General features: G+C 41.6%; 1 protein-coding gene across 5 annotated transcripts in view; it reads right to left on the bottom strand.

Annotated features, from left to right (window-relative positions):
* VWA8 (von Willebrand factor A domain containing 8) overlaps positions 1 to 13,825 on the bottom strand; it is a 365,312-nt gene that overhangs the window by 36,303 nt on the left and 315,184 nt on the right. For all 5 annotated transcript variants that reach the window (XR_003682537.2, XM_028497346.2, XM_024125806.3 and 2 more), the window contains one exon: positions 9,864 to 9,972. Coding sequence is in view for 4 of the 5 variants with exons in the window: in XM_028497346.2 (XP_028353147.1) it covers positions 9,864 to 9,972 (109 nt within the window). In the remaining variant the exon portion in view is untranslated. The remainder of the gene's footprint in view (positions 1 to 9,863; positions 9,973 to 13,825) is intronic.

Genomic DNA, 13,825 nt, shown 5'->3' with positions numbered 1-13,825 from the left:
TTTTTTTTTTTTTTCTTAGATTCCATATATATGTGTTAGCATACGGTATTTGTTTTTTCTTTCTGAGTTACTTCACTCTGTATGACAGACTCCAGGTCCATCCACCTCACTAGAAACCTTCTGTTTCTTGATATCAACCTCTGATTTTTGTTTAATTTTTGAGACAATATGGGAATTTAGGCCCTGTTTATTATTTTTAAATTTACTATTTTTATATTGTGTATCTTTAAAAACATTATTCTTGATATTTGAGTTTTCTTTTAAACATATTTACCACAATTATTTAGATCTGATTCTGTGTTTAACTGCTTCCAATTCTCATTGCTGGGCCTTTTATACCACAGGTTTCCCATTCTTAAGGAATTTGATTCCCCTCTTAACTAGCTGGAATATTTACACATATGCATGTATAGATGTGTGAGTGCACATGTGTGTATACATAGTTACTTCAAAATTATTTTCAAAAGGATACTTAAGTGACATATCTTTTAAGTCTCTGAATATCTGAAAATGTCTTTCTGTCACCTTTGTACTTCGGTCGAGTAGAGAATTCTTGGGTCACAACTTTTCTCCCCCCGATCCTGCAGACGTTGTTTCATGATCTCTGGTGTTCAATGTTTCAGGGACAATTAATGTAAGATGAATTTTTCTTTCTTGGACTATAGCTTAGCTTTTGTCTGCCTGTATGCTTTTAGGATATTTTCTTTTTCTTTTTTTTACATTCTTATTTTCTTTGTTTTTGAAATGTTAAAATTCCATGAGGCTGTGGTGACGTGCTTATCTCTTCTCATTAACTTTGCCTGGTACTCAGTAAAGGTCTTTTGATCCATTGACTTAAGCCTGTCTTTGGCTCAGCACAGTTTTCTTTTACTATTACTTGAATTATTGTTTATGCGTGCTTTTTGGTGGCCTCTTCGGGAATATCGTTGGTTCAGCATATATTTACTGAGTGCTTACCATGGGCCAAGTACTCTTCTACTTGTTGGTATGGCTCATGGCTCTATGTGTTAGCTCTCTGCTCTGTTTTTGTTGACCAGCTTTCTCATAGTTTTTACCTCTTCAGTATGGAATAACAATTCAAGTTTTCCATTCACATTAGTACTTAAGACTGGATTGGGTCTGTTCTTCCTACTTTTAATGTAGATTTCAGCTTTTGCATTGCACTTGTAGTTTTCTTCTAGTCTTTCCTTATTTCACATACTTCAGGTTTCTCTGAATTTTGAGAACACAAAGCAGATGTTTTCTAAAAATGTGATGTTTTCTGAAGAAAATATTCTAGCCTATCAGCATCTTCTTCTTGTACATCTTGAATTTCTATTATTCTGCCTCACTGCAGAATTATTTCATAGAGCTCATCTTATTAAATTTTTTTGTGTCCTCATTCTTGGATGATAGGATGGCTGTTCAAAACTGTTCAGCAACAGATTGGATGGATTCTCCACTTTGTTATTATTAGAATTCTCCTTGAAGATTTTAGACTGGGGTTAGTAGTTGAAGCAAAGCTATATTACTAGCTTAAGAGCTCTGCAGGGAAGGAGTTGGAACTAGGGACAGTCACAGCATGAGAACTTCACCTCCACATCATTTCTTATTTTGTTTGGAAAAGCCATTGCAATGGGGCCATTTGGCATTTGTTTGATCTGGTCTTCAAGCCAAGTGTAAGTTGAGGCTGGTCTGGCCCCTTTCCCAGAGTTACTGCCTTTCCAGCTTGTTGCTTTATGCCACTGCATAAAGTCTAGACCTCTCCACCCCTCCACTGCCCCTCAGAGTTGCTGCTTTCAAATGCTGCTGCTTGGCAGTGACAACATGGAGGTCAAGTGATCTGCTTCTCACCAGCTCTAGGGTTCTCTCTTCTACTCCCTGCCTCTCCAAACAAGAGATGTTAATGTGATTTGTGGTCTCCTGTACTTACTTGCTAGGAATGCTATTTCTTAGGAAGTTTGAACCGTCTTTGGTACTATTATTCATAGGGGTCACACTGCATTAAATTTCACAAAAACTCTTCAAAGCTTCTTGTATGTCCCTAGCATTCTTCTCCAATTTCTGTCATATGGGTTTTGTACTGTTTACAGCTTTTTAGTATTTTAATCCTTTTAATGGTCACCCGGCAAAGATTGCGTTTGATGCCTTTGCTCATGCAGCCTGGAAGTCAGGACTGTACTTGCAGGCTGCGCTCGGCTGACGCTGTCCTCTCATGGCCACGGATGCCACGTGCTAAGTGATGAGCCATTCGTGTGCTAAGAAAGAGTAACTAGCATTTTACTCCTCTCCCCAGAAATGCAGATGTTCCTTGACAGGCCCATCTTCACCTTTCCCCCTCTTTGCTCTATACCCTCACGTTCATCAACACATCTTCCCTCTTGGTTTGGGCCATTTCTCTACACAAATGACCATAAAAATACAGACATATCTATACAGATATGTCAGCCTATCTGGTCCTAACCTTGCTCTTGAACTCGAGTCATATCTTAAAATCTTCAAATACCATGCTTGCTTGACATTTTTCCATAGGTGTCCCAGTAGTGAGAAAACATAATAACAGCCAAACCAAACATCTGCTTTCTCCACAAGCCTCTCCTCTTCCTGTGCTCCTTATTTCTGTCCCCTAGGGCTTAAAAACCTCACCATCCCCTTCACCCCATGTTCCATCAGTCACTGTCTTCTGGTCATACCTCCCAACTGTCCCATCCTTTCCATTTTCACTTCAATTACCCTGGTTTGGGTTCCTATCACTTCTTACCTGAATAACTGAAGTAATGTTATGATATGACTTCCTGGCTTCTTCTACCTCTCTCTCCTCTAAGACTTAATAACTCCACGATTATGAAACTTCTTAAAGAAGATAAAACCACACCACTCCCTTTCTCAGTCACATCCATGCTCCTCACTGATTACAAAAGACAGTCAGCATGGATCCACCTTCTCTCTAGTTTTCTCTTCTACTACTCCCTGCCCACAAGCCCATCCCCAAACTCTGAACTCTAGTCACGTTGGACTGTTTGCCATTCTCTAAACAGCCTTGTATTCTTTGCACTCTTTGTCCCCTGCTCATAGGTTTCTTCTGTCTTGGCCAGAGCTACCCAGACTGCCTTTGGTGTGTGAACACTTGTTACTGGTCTGTAATGAAACAGGTCACAGAAGTTGACAGTAATCATTTAGAAACTTATACGGCAATTTGACAAAGTAATTTTATGTTTGTTGAATCTAATATTAAATAATATGGGCTTGTATTTCGTATGTTATTTTTTATATCATTTTTTTCAGTAATCCATTTCTATTTTATTTTATAAAAGTATTAGTCCGTTAAAAGGAAAAGAGAGTTGAAGTACAAGGTAGTCTTTGTAAAGAGTTACTGGGAACAATCAACTGAGCTACTATAGAAATAAGCTTCCTTAGGAGCCACTAAATTTGTTACTTGAATGTTAGAGAAACACAAACATGAAGGCATTATTTTCCCAATTAACAATGTGTTTGAAGGACTGACCTTAAAAAAAAAGGGTTAAAAAAAAAATTCGTCTGTGATCAGTTGAAAAAAAAACCTGGCCCCTCTCCACAGAAGGTGTGAGAAGCTCTGGTCAAGACCATCTTTCCATCCGCATCCTTAGAAGAGTCGCCAATTGAAACCATACTCATCCTTCTTGGTCCAGCTCAAACGACATTTCCTCTGTGAGCCTTTCCCTAACTTCCCAGCCTAGAAGTTGCTCGCACATCTGTCTACATAACCATAGCGCTTTGTTAAAAACCATTCTGTGGCATCTACCATATTGTGTCGTCTCTTACAACTAAACGTGTCTTCTTCACTAGGATGTTGGCTGTTGAAGGCAAGAACTCTTAGGCAAAATAGATATTCAGTGAATGTCCACTGTGTGAAACACAGTTACTATAGATTAAACAAAGCGAACGGGGAAATGCTTTCCATTCTTTACATACAGCAAAGTAGGGGCTCAGAATAAAGTTCCTTACCTGGCACCAACCTGCCTCCCAGCCTCAAAGCCTTTTGCATCTCACACTGAGCGGTATCCTGCCCTTGGCCGGACCTCAGCACACACGTGAGACCACGGTGTCAGGCCTTTGTCTGTGCTGTGCCCTCTGCTGGGCATTGTTTTCACCCTTCTTTGTCTGGTTAATATTCGTGTGTCCTTCAAGACTCAGGTCATGGATTCTTTCCTTCAAAATCTATCCTAGAAGCCCCTTCCTCTGGGCATCCACTGCATACTGTTCGTTCCTCTACCTAGACGCTTACATATTAAACAGAAATGATCTGTGCAGGTGCCTGTCTTCCCCACCTCTTGAAGTTAATACCTTTGTGAGTACAGAGACAATATCTTATTAATCTTTGTGTCCTCAGTGCCAAGCACAGTGCACCTCACACATCAGTGTTCACAAACACCATTTATCTGAACACAAGCTCATTTTGAACCACTAAAGGAAAAAAAAGGAACGTAATTGTTGGTTCATGGAGATATCATGCTAGGCAAAGCAATCAGAGAAAGGCTAATTTAGTTTAGCCTGAGAATGAAATTACCGATTGTAGATTAGAAAAAACACTGGAGAGAAGACATGATTAAAATCAGTGGCGTTTTGTAGAAATGGATATTTTCTATTGTTAGGGAAAGCTGGAATCAGAGATTCAGATTCTGAACCGAGTATAATTGAAGTTATTTTAGACCCTACTATTCTAATGAGAAAACTCTTGCTACTGATTCATAAAAGGTCCAGTCACCGGGACTCTGTGATATCCCATGAAGAATCCAGTCAAGAAGCAAAGGAAGGTCACTGATGACAGCTGTCTTAATTGAGAAGAGTGATCCGCGATGCAACAGAGGCACATGCGGAAGCAGCGATGACACGGGCGGCAAGATGTTCCCTTTCCTCAGATCTCAGCCCAGCTTCTCAATGCATAGGCTTGAGGCTGTGCTTTCAAAGTCACCCCGAATGATGATTTGCTAGTTCCTGGCCCGACTTTGTGCTGATCACTGAGGAAACACCCATTGTTACTGGGATTACACAATAACCTCAAGACAGCTGGATGTTATCAGTCAATCAGAACGACACAGGACTGGCAGGAGATGCCCAAAAGGTGACCCAATCCAGGCCTTCCTGTTTTCGTTGCAATCTAAAGATTCATATTCCACGTGAGGTCCTGTCTATCCTTGGCCAGCGGCTGTTTGCAACTGGCACTTACCTTTCCAAACTGAGGATAAGAAGTCACAGCAGCGGGTCTGACTTTTCTTCCTTTGGCTGATCTTGTAAATAAAACATCATTTATATTAAAGGGTTGATGTGAAGATTAAATGCAATGATGTTTGTAAAAGTAACTATAGCTTGCTGCCCAGTGAATGCCAGTCAAGACATTAACTAATACCAGCTGAGGATCCTGTGTGGGCATTTGGATAATGGTGCAAAATGTTTTAAGAGTATACGTGAAAGTTGTACTTTTCACAGAGTTGTAGAGTTGGAAGAAGATAACAGGCTTAAGAGATCATAGGGACCTGGGCTTTGGGCTCAGACAGCTGCTTCGCTAGCCACAGGGACTCAGGACAAGCTACGTCATCTTCCTCATCTTCAGTTCCCTCACTATAAAGTGGGAACAAAATATCTGTATTTCATACGATTGTGAGAATTGAGATAATTTACGTGGCTCAGTCTCTTTATCTACCCAATGTAGAAAATAATACTGACGGGTTATTGTAAGGACTAAATAGCACATGACTGGGTGCCTGGCCTGCAGTCCAGGTTGATGAATATTAGCAAGTGCAAAGAAGGAAATGATGAAGCTAATTCTTCTGTAGAGAATGCGATATGCTAGGCACTGTTTTAAGGGGTTTATGTGTATCATCTTAATTTTTTTTTTTAAAAATCACAAATAAATTTAATTTTTCTTTTAAGGAAGAAGAAAAAATAAAAGAAGGAAACTGGACGGCATGGCAGGGGTCCCACAATGCTGTCTCTGCTCTGACTGCCCTTGAGCCTGTTACGGCACCACTGATATCTGCTCCTACAAGACAAATCATCCTAGTTAATCTGAATAACTGCCTTTTATCTGTTTTTCCCATTTTACAGAACCCAGGCTGTCTGGCTCCAGAGCTGGCATTATTCGCCACTGAGGATGATGATGATGTTGCTGGTGTTGATGATGATGGACAAGATCTTGATGCTGCCGCCGCTAACATAAGGCACCTAGTAGAATAACCGGCACATGGTAATTGCTCAATAAATGCTTGCTGTTATTAAAATGCTGGTGTCATTTGTAAAGATTTCTAGAGATGGAAGTTCTATATCCATTTTAGGTACTCATTTAAGGATTAAATGACTGCTATTCCCTTTCTTATATCTTAAAGCTCTTCCTTGCCATTATTTAAGTCTGTTTTCTCTTTTTCAGATTTCCAGGGGGGAAGAGAATGAAAACTTCCCCGAGACAATTATTTACTCTATTTGAGGGTATTTAGAGAGTTATTAACCCTTATACCTTCACAAATTTTTTTTTTTTTGGTGCCAAAAAAAAAAAATCTTTTCCATCTATTTAGTCTTATCTGCTGCCTTTCTTTGAGTCCTTCACAATTTTCTTGGATTTCTCTCTTTGCAAGCTGGAAGCAAAACTAAACATGGTTTTTTTGTTTTTTTTTTTTAACATCTTTATTGGAGTATAACTGACAATAGTGTGTTAGTTTCTCCTTTACAACAAAGTGAATCAGTTATACATATACATATGTTCCCATATCTCTTCCCTCTTGCGTCTCCCTCCCTCCCACCCTCCCTATCCCACCCCTCTCATGGTCACAAAGCACAGAGGTGATCTCCCTGTGCTATGCGGCAGCTTCCCACTAGCTATCTAATTTACATTTGGTAGTGCATATATGTCCCTGCCACTCTCTCACGTCGTCACAGCTTACCCTTCCCCCTCCCCATGTCCTCAAGTCCATGCTCTAGCAGGTCTGTGTTTTATTCCCGTCCTACCACTAATCTCTTCATGACATTTTTTTTTTCTTAGATTCCATATATATGTGTTAAAACATGGTTTTCTGATACTGGTCTCATTGCTGTGGTGTTTCACAGAAAAGTCATTACTTAATGTTAACCCTAATCCTAACCCAGGCTTAACTGGTGTCCTACTTTAAGAAGTCACAGCACTGGGCCTGACTTTTCCTCCTTTGGCTGATCTTGTAAACATAATATCATTTATCTTAAAGGGTTGATGTGAGGATTAAATGCATTGATGTTTGTAAAAGTAACTATAGCATGCTGCCCAATGAATATCAGGCAAGATATTAACTAATACCAGATGAGGATTTTGATTCCTTCAATTAAAAATGTATTCTTGGGGCTTCCCTGGTGGCGCAGTGGTTCAGAGTCCGCCTGCCGATGCAGGGGACACGGGTTCGTGCCCCGGTCCGGGAGGATCCCACGTGCCGCGGAGCGGCTGGGCCCGTGAGCCATGGCCGCTGCGCCTGCGCGTCCGGAGCCTGTGCTCCGCGACGGGAGAGGCCACATCGGTGAGAGGCACGCGTACCGCAAAAAAAAAAAAAAAAAAAAAAAATGTATTCTTGTATCTCTTCCTGGTACTGCGAATCCTCCAATGGCCTGTTTGTCCACCGGGTCAAACCCAATTGTGTGCAAGTTCGCACGGCATCCAGGGCCAGATCACGATCTGGCCCTTACAACTGTACCAGCCTTCTCCCTTGCCATTTGTCCCCTACCACGTACACGGTCTTCTCAGTCACACTGCATAACGTGCTATTCTCTGGACTCACTGGGCTTTCTCATGCCTCTGTGCACTTGTATGTGCTGTGTCCTGTGTCTGGAATGCCCTCACTGCTCAACCACCTGGAAAATTCCTCAGCATCTTTTAAGAGTGAACTCAGGCATTGCATCCTCAGTGAAGCCTTTTCTCATTCATCCCATAGAATCACGCACATACTTCTCTACAGAACTTAGGAAACTGTTTGCTTGTCTTCTTTAAGTTCCTTCTTTGAGGGCAGCGACTGCATTTTCTTTTTCTTTTCTTTTTAAAATAAATTTATTTATTTATTTATTTGTGGCTGCGTTGGGTCTTTGTTGCTGCGTGCGGGCTCCCTCTGGTTGCGGCGAGCTGGGCTACTCTTCGTGGCGGTGCGCGGGCTTATCACTGCGGTGGCTTCCCTTGCTGCGGAGCACGGGCTCTAGGCGCCCGGGCTTCAGTAGTTGTGGTGCACGGGCTTAGCTGCTCCGCGGCATGTGGGAATCGTCCCAGACCAGGGCTCGAACCCGTGTCCCCTGCACTGGCAGGCAGATTCTTAACCACTGCGCCACCAGGGAAGCCCTGCATTTTATTTTTCTATCCCATCAAGAACTTAAGAAATGAACGAATGACGGGACTATACTCACTCTTCAGTCTTAGTGCCAGCACCATACCTCCCATTACCCTCATCTCCTGTGAACCACTCATTTGGGGTCTTATTTGCCTACTGTCTTGCCCTGGAGCTCAGAGCTCACCCAGCAGTTGCTCTCAGTGTTCAGGGAAATGAGTACTTTTTAAGTGAGTGACTATGGAAGAAAATCCAGTCACTCAATGATATGTCGTTCACATAATTTATATAAAATCTTACGCTGTTTTATCTTAAATAACTGTACATGGATTTTTTTTTAAAGCAAACGACTTAAGTCTTACACTCCCTAGATTTTGAAATTAGGCATCTAGTTAATCATTATAAAGACCTTTCCCTTTGGAAGTGATGTAACTTTTCCTAATCTCCTGATGTTGTTTAGATCTATTTAGAAATGAGGCTTTCTCAGAGTTTGAGGTTGAAATGGTAGATTAAAAGTGCATAATGAAAACTTCTTACCTCCAATAACTAGCAAATAATAATAAAACTTCCCCCCAAAAGAACCAAAGAGGGAAAGGGCATAACTGAAGGCCATGGACTTCAAAGGAAAGGACAGAAGATTCCAGGGTAGAACGGAGACGCACACCACAGCCTGGCCCTTAACCCTGCCCCTTCTCCCCTGAAATGTGGCTTCTCTCTCTCTTCAGGAAAAACAATCTTACATAATTTGTGATTTTTCGGAATACTTAGCCCTTCCTTAATTATCTGTGCAAATTGATCAGAACACAATCTTAAGTGTAAAATCTCCAAATAACAAATCTTTGCTTAAGAAATATTGAAGCATCTTATGCTTCTAATGGATTCGAAAGCAGTTTGTTCACTTAAATTTATCCTCTGAAATCTTATTAATAATGCTAAATGTCTTACTAGTCTCTGTTATCACAGATAATACAGACATGCTTTTTACAGACTCTGGCATGAGGTGTTTATCTTATAAATCAAATGCAAAAACAACTTAATATTAAAAATAAAAGAAATATTGAAGCATCTTAATATTTTTAGGGGCAATAGCAACATGAACTAGTTCTGAGACGACTAGCCTATGAAACTGCAAAGAGGCTGGCAATGTGGAGACCAGGGGAGGAGGGGTCCGGGAGCACAGGGAATGCACAGCTTGGATGATCCAAAATGTTCCTGTCATTGCCTGGGAGAGTCATTCACAACAAAATGATTTGTAGGGAGAGAATTCTATCTGTGGATTTCTAGTAGAGATGGGACACTCATAGATCTAGATGAGGAGGATCAGGAAGTCTGATGCCTTTTAGGGTCACTGGTTAAATTACTGCTTCCTGGATAGGAGGAAAGGTGAGGTCAAATATTTTTACCTGACAAACTGAACTAAGAAAGCCATGGAGTGACCCACAGTTTTATGCAAACATTTTGGCATTGACTAATTTTTTTGGACTGGCTGATTAGGGTTCAGATAACTTTCTCCAATAGTTTCGGGGTGGGTCTAGTTTGGGGCCCAGTTTATTTTCTTGGCCCATACATGTTGATTACCTGTAAATTATCCAGGATAATTCGGAGGGAGTGCACCTGCCGTCGAACAGCCCCTGAAAACCTTTCATAGGTTGCAGCATCATATTCACTCATTTGGATCTCCTTTAGCCTAAAATCAGAGGGCAAAAAAGACAACAGCTGAAAGCCTGTACCTGTGCGTCTTTTACTTCCATTCATCTACTGCTAAGAACTGTAGCAAACTCCTCGGTAACTCAGGAGGCCTTTGAGGAAAAAAAGCAAGAAGTGATGTCTCCAGCTAATGTTTCAAAAGAGAGGAATGTGTGTGCAGTGATGCCCTAGGAAATGGTTAAGTCGCCCTGCAGAGGAAAAAGAAGCCCTGATTTGTAGTGTTTGTTGATTTCTGTGGTGGTTGATGTTAAGCTATCAATAGTGAGGCCGCTGAGCATTGAGTTAGAAAGAAATGTGCAGTTGGCTCATGTGAGCCAGTATGACTCAGCTCTGTAGCACACCGCTGCTGTATCCCAAACACGTGTCGTGATGCTGGCAGATGGTCAGTTCATGTGGCAGATTCCTAGAGAGATCCCATGGGTTGCTTTTTAAGACCAAGGACATATATTTGGTTGATCATGATAACAGTTCAGGCCCAGAGAATGTAAATAACTGTGTTGCTATGTAAAATATGGGAGTTTTCTGAAATTGACTGTGTACGTTTAATAGGATAATTGTGTTTTAACATTATTGTGGCATTGAAATACTGTCCTCCCAGGACGGTGCTCCTTTTTTACCATTTTTCATTCTTTGCTTCTGCTGCAGCCCTGCCAGCCCACTTGCAGTTTCCTCAACCCACTGTGTGCCCTTGTCCCTGAGCCCCTGCATGGGCTTCTCTCCCACCGAGAGTGCCTTTCCCTGCTTCTTTGCCTACTAACTTCCACAAACTCTTCAAGGCTCATATCAATGGTCACCTCCTCCAGGAAGCCTGCTCTGATCTTCAGATTTGTCTTCTGTGCTCTCGAATCACTTCATGCTTTTCTCTGTCAGAGCATTGCTACCTATGCCATAGTTGTCTGCTTCCTGTCTCCCCAGCTGGACTCTTTGCTCCTTTAGTCTTTCTCATCTTTATCTGCACGGTGCCTACCATGATCCCTAGCATAATAGATGCTCAAAATAAATTGATATGAGTGACTGAAATACAAATAAGACTCAATTATTTAAAATGCAGCATCTTAAACTAATTATAAGTAGAAGGTTTTACAGTGTTTTATCCATAATACACATTTCTACAAATTTCTATAAATGTAAAGGGTACTAATACTAGGACAGGGAATGATGAATGCATATCTCAAAAGCCTAACCACAACACGGTGTTCTAAGCTGCTGTGTGTGTGTGCATGTGTGTGTGTGTGTACACAATGTTGGAGGTATGGATCCTAGGTGTAGAGCTGAAACTCTTATCAGGAGTATAGTTTTATTGCCTTGGGCTGGAACAGAACCCCCAAATGCTCAATGAGGATGAATGGTCTCTATTCCTCCCTGTCTGGCCAAGCGCTGGGAAGAATCCATCCATCACAGAGCAGAACACTAGAGGCTTATTAGAATCACATAATGTTAGGCTTAGACCACCATGAGGGCAGATATGCAATTTCTGCCCTACCGCCTGGCTGGGTTAGCTAATGCCACCTCAGGTGTCAAGACCCGGCTCAGAGTTCACGTCCTATGAAGTCTGGCTCAATCCCTTCATGATCATTCTCTTTCACATATCTTCCACAGTTATCTGCTATGGAACCTATACACTTCATTGCTTTTTTTTTTTTTTCGGTACGCGGGCCTCTCACTGCTGTGGCCTCTCCCATTGCGGAGCACAGGCTCCGGACGCGCAGGCTCAGCGGCCGTGGCTCACGGGCCCAGCCGCTCCGCGGCACGTGGGATCTTCCCGGACCGGGGCACGAACCCGCGTCCCCTGCGTCGGCAGGCGGACCCTCAACCACTGCGCCACCAGGGAAGCCCCACTTCATTGCTTTTAATACATATGTCTATTTTGCCCTATCATAGTGTTTTTCAAACTTTATTTTCCACAGTAGGAAATAAGCTTTATATTGAGATCCAGTAAACAAAAATGCATGTACACACACGTGTGTGTATACCTGAGCCAAAAATTTAATGAAAAATACCTTTACTACATGTGATGTACTCTCATTTTTTCTCTTGTAATCCTCTGGGGTAAGGAACATGTCTTATTTTTTCTTAGAATCTCCAGTACCAGCACAAACCCTGGCACCCAGTGGCATTCAATAAATGCTGTTGGATAGCACTTTTGAAAACACTGGCTATCAAAAGGTAAATAGCCGAAAGGTAAATAATATCTGAATGGTCGTTTCCTGAGGTGACATGTCAAGGTGCCCTTCTAAATCTAATTTACTCTCTGCTCTGAAGGACGAAAAGGAATATGTGTATAGGACTTGACCTCCTAACAATGCCTCTTATGTTTAGTTTTGGCAATCTCTTAAACCTCTCTATAAATTTTCATTAGATTGAGGTATGTCTCAAGTATCAAGCCTGACAGGAGCTGGGCACAATGACACTGCAGGACATGCTACCAACCCCTTCATACCTGGGAGGCTAATGTGCTCTCTCCCAAAGAAGGGAGATTAGTTCTTTTCCAAAGAAGGGAGATTAGAAAAAAAATGTAGGCATAGCTTGTCCTTAGCAGGGGAAACACACACACACACACACACACACACACACACACACACACACACACACCCCCAAGGAAGGAGCCAGGCAGTTAGTAAGTCACCTCAGGCAGACTGGTCATTGTAGAGAGATCAGAATTGACTCCAGTCATAGGGTTACCTCTGGTACGATTGTGTTGCACCCAAAACACACCACATGCTGGTCTAATTATGAAGAGATCTGGAAATCATATTCCAAGCTGTGTCAGCTTTCACAAAAATCACCTACAAGGTGTTCAAAGCTGATAACGTTCTGAAAGATGAAGACCGAAGCAGAGAGCAGTGAAAGAAAATGGGACATTTTAGCCTCTGTTTGAGACAAGACTCCCAGCGCTAATACTCGGAAACCCACAAAGCTAGCTGAAAATAGGGCTTTCTGCTGCCTTAACCCCGATCAAAACTTCAGGGCACAGCTGCTTCACATTCTAGTAATCTATGTGGACTGACTGCACTTTGTTGGCACAGTATATTCTTAAAGGGTATATTTATTGTTACGTAAGAGTCTGGGAATTTTGGTTCTCATTTTACTTTTTCGTATAGGTCATATTTGGATCAATTATGAGGAAAACAAACACAAGCTGAAATCTAGTGTGTAGGGCTGATTAGTTTAGCAAATGGTAGTGGGTACAATTTCCACAGCTGGTGTCCACCTTAAACGCTTTTCCAAGCACGTAAAAGTACCTCGCCATTTATTTCATTCTTGTTTTATTGGTTTACTATTTCTGTTCTGCTTTATACATGTCTTACACTTGTCCACCTGTTAGTCTTCCTGAGTTAAGCAATTCTTGATATGTAGGAACCCGTATCCAGCTGAAATCCAGATACAAATGAATGCTAAGTAAATATTACGTTGATAATATCAAGAACCCATCAGTAGAATTAGGCTCTTGGAGGCAATATGGTAGACCTCTAGGCTGATGGATAGGTCTGGCTGTCAGTCTGGTTTTAGCCAGTCTTTGAATTAAGTATGAAAGGGTGATACCATTACTTGTATGCACGTGTGTATTATTCATTCCACAAAATATGTATATTCTTGCCAGGTACCAGGTTCTGGGCGTAGGTACTGGGGATATACTAGAGGGCAAAATATCCCGCCCTCAACGAACTTGACGTCAGTGGAGAAGAAATAAGCTATTCACACAAATAATAACACCATGGGTAAGAGTGATAAGAGCTACGGAGAAAAGGTACAGGGTGCTATAAAAGCACAAATGCAGGGACTTGACCTCATTTCTGCATATACCTAAAATTGCAAAATAGCATTAAAACTAA

This window comes from Physeter macrocephalus, chromosome 13 (genome assembly GCF_002837175.3).
Source record: "Physeter macrocephalus isolate SW-GA chromosome 13, ASM283717v5, whole genome shotgun sequence".
NCBI lineage: Eukaryota > Metazoa > Chordata > Mammalia > Artiodactyla > Physeteridae > Physeter > Physeter macrocephalus.
Note: the sequence above shows the minus strand (reverse complement) of the source record. Positions and strands in the feature narration are given on the sequence as shown.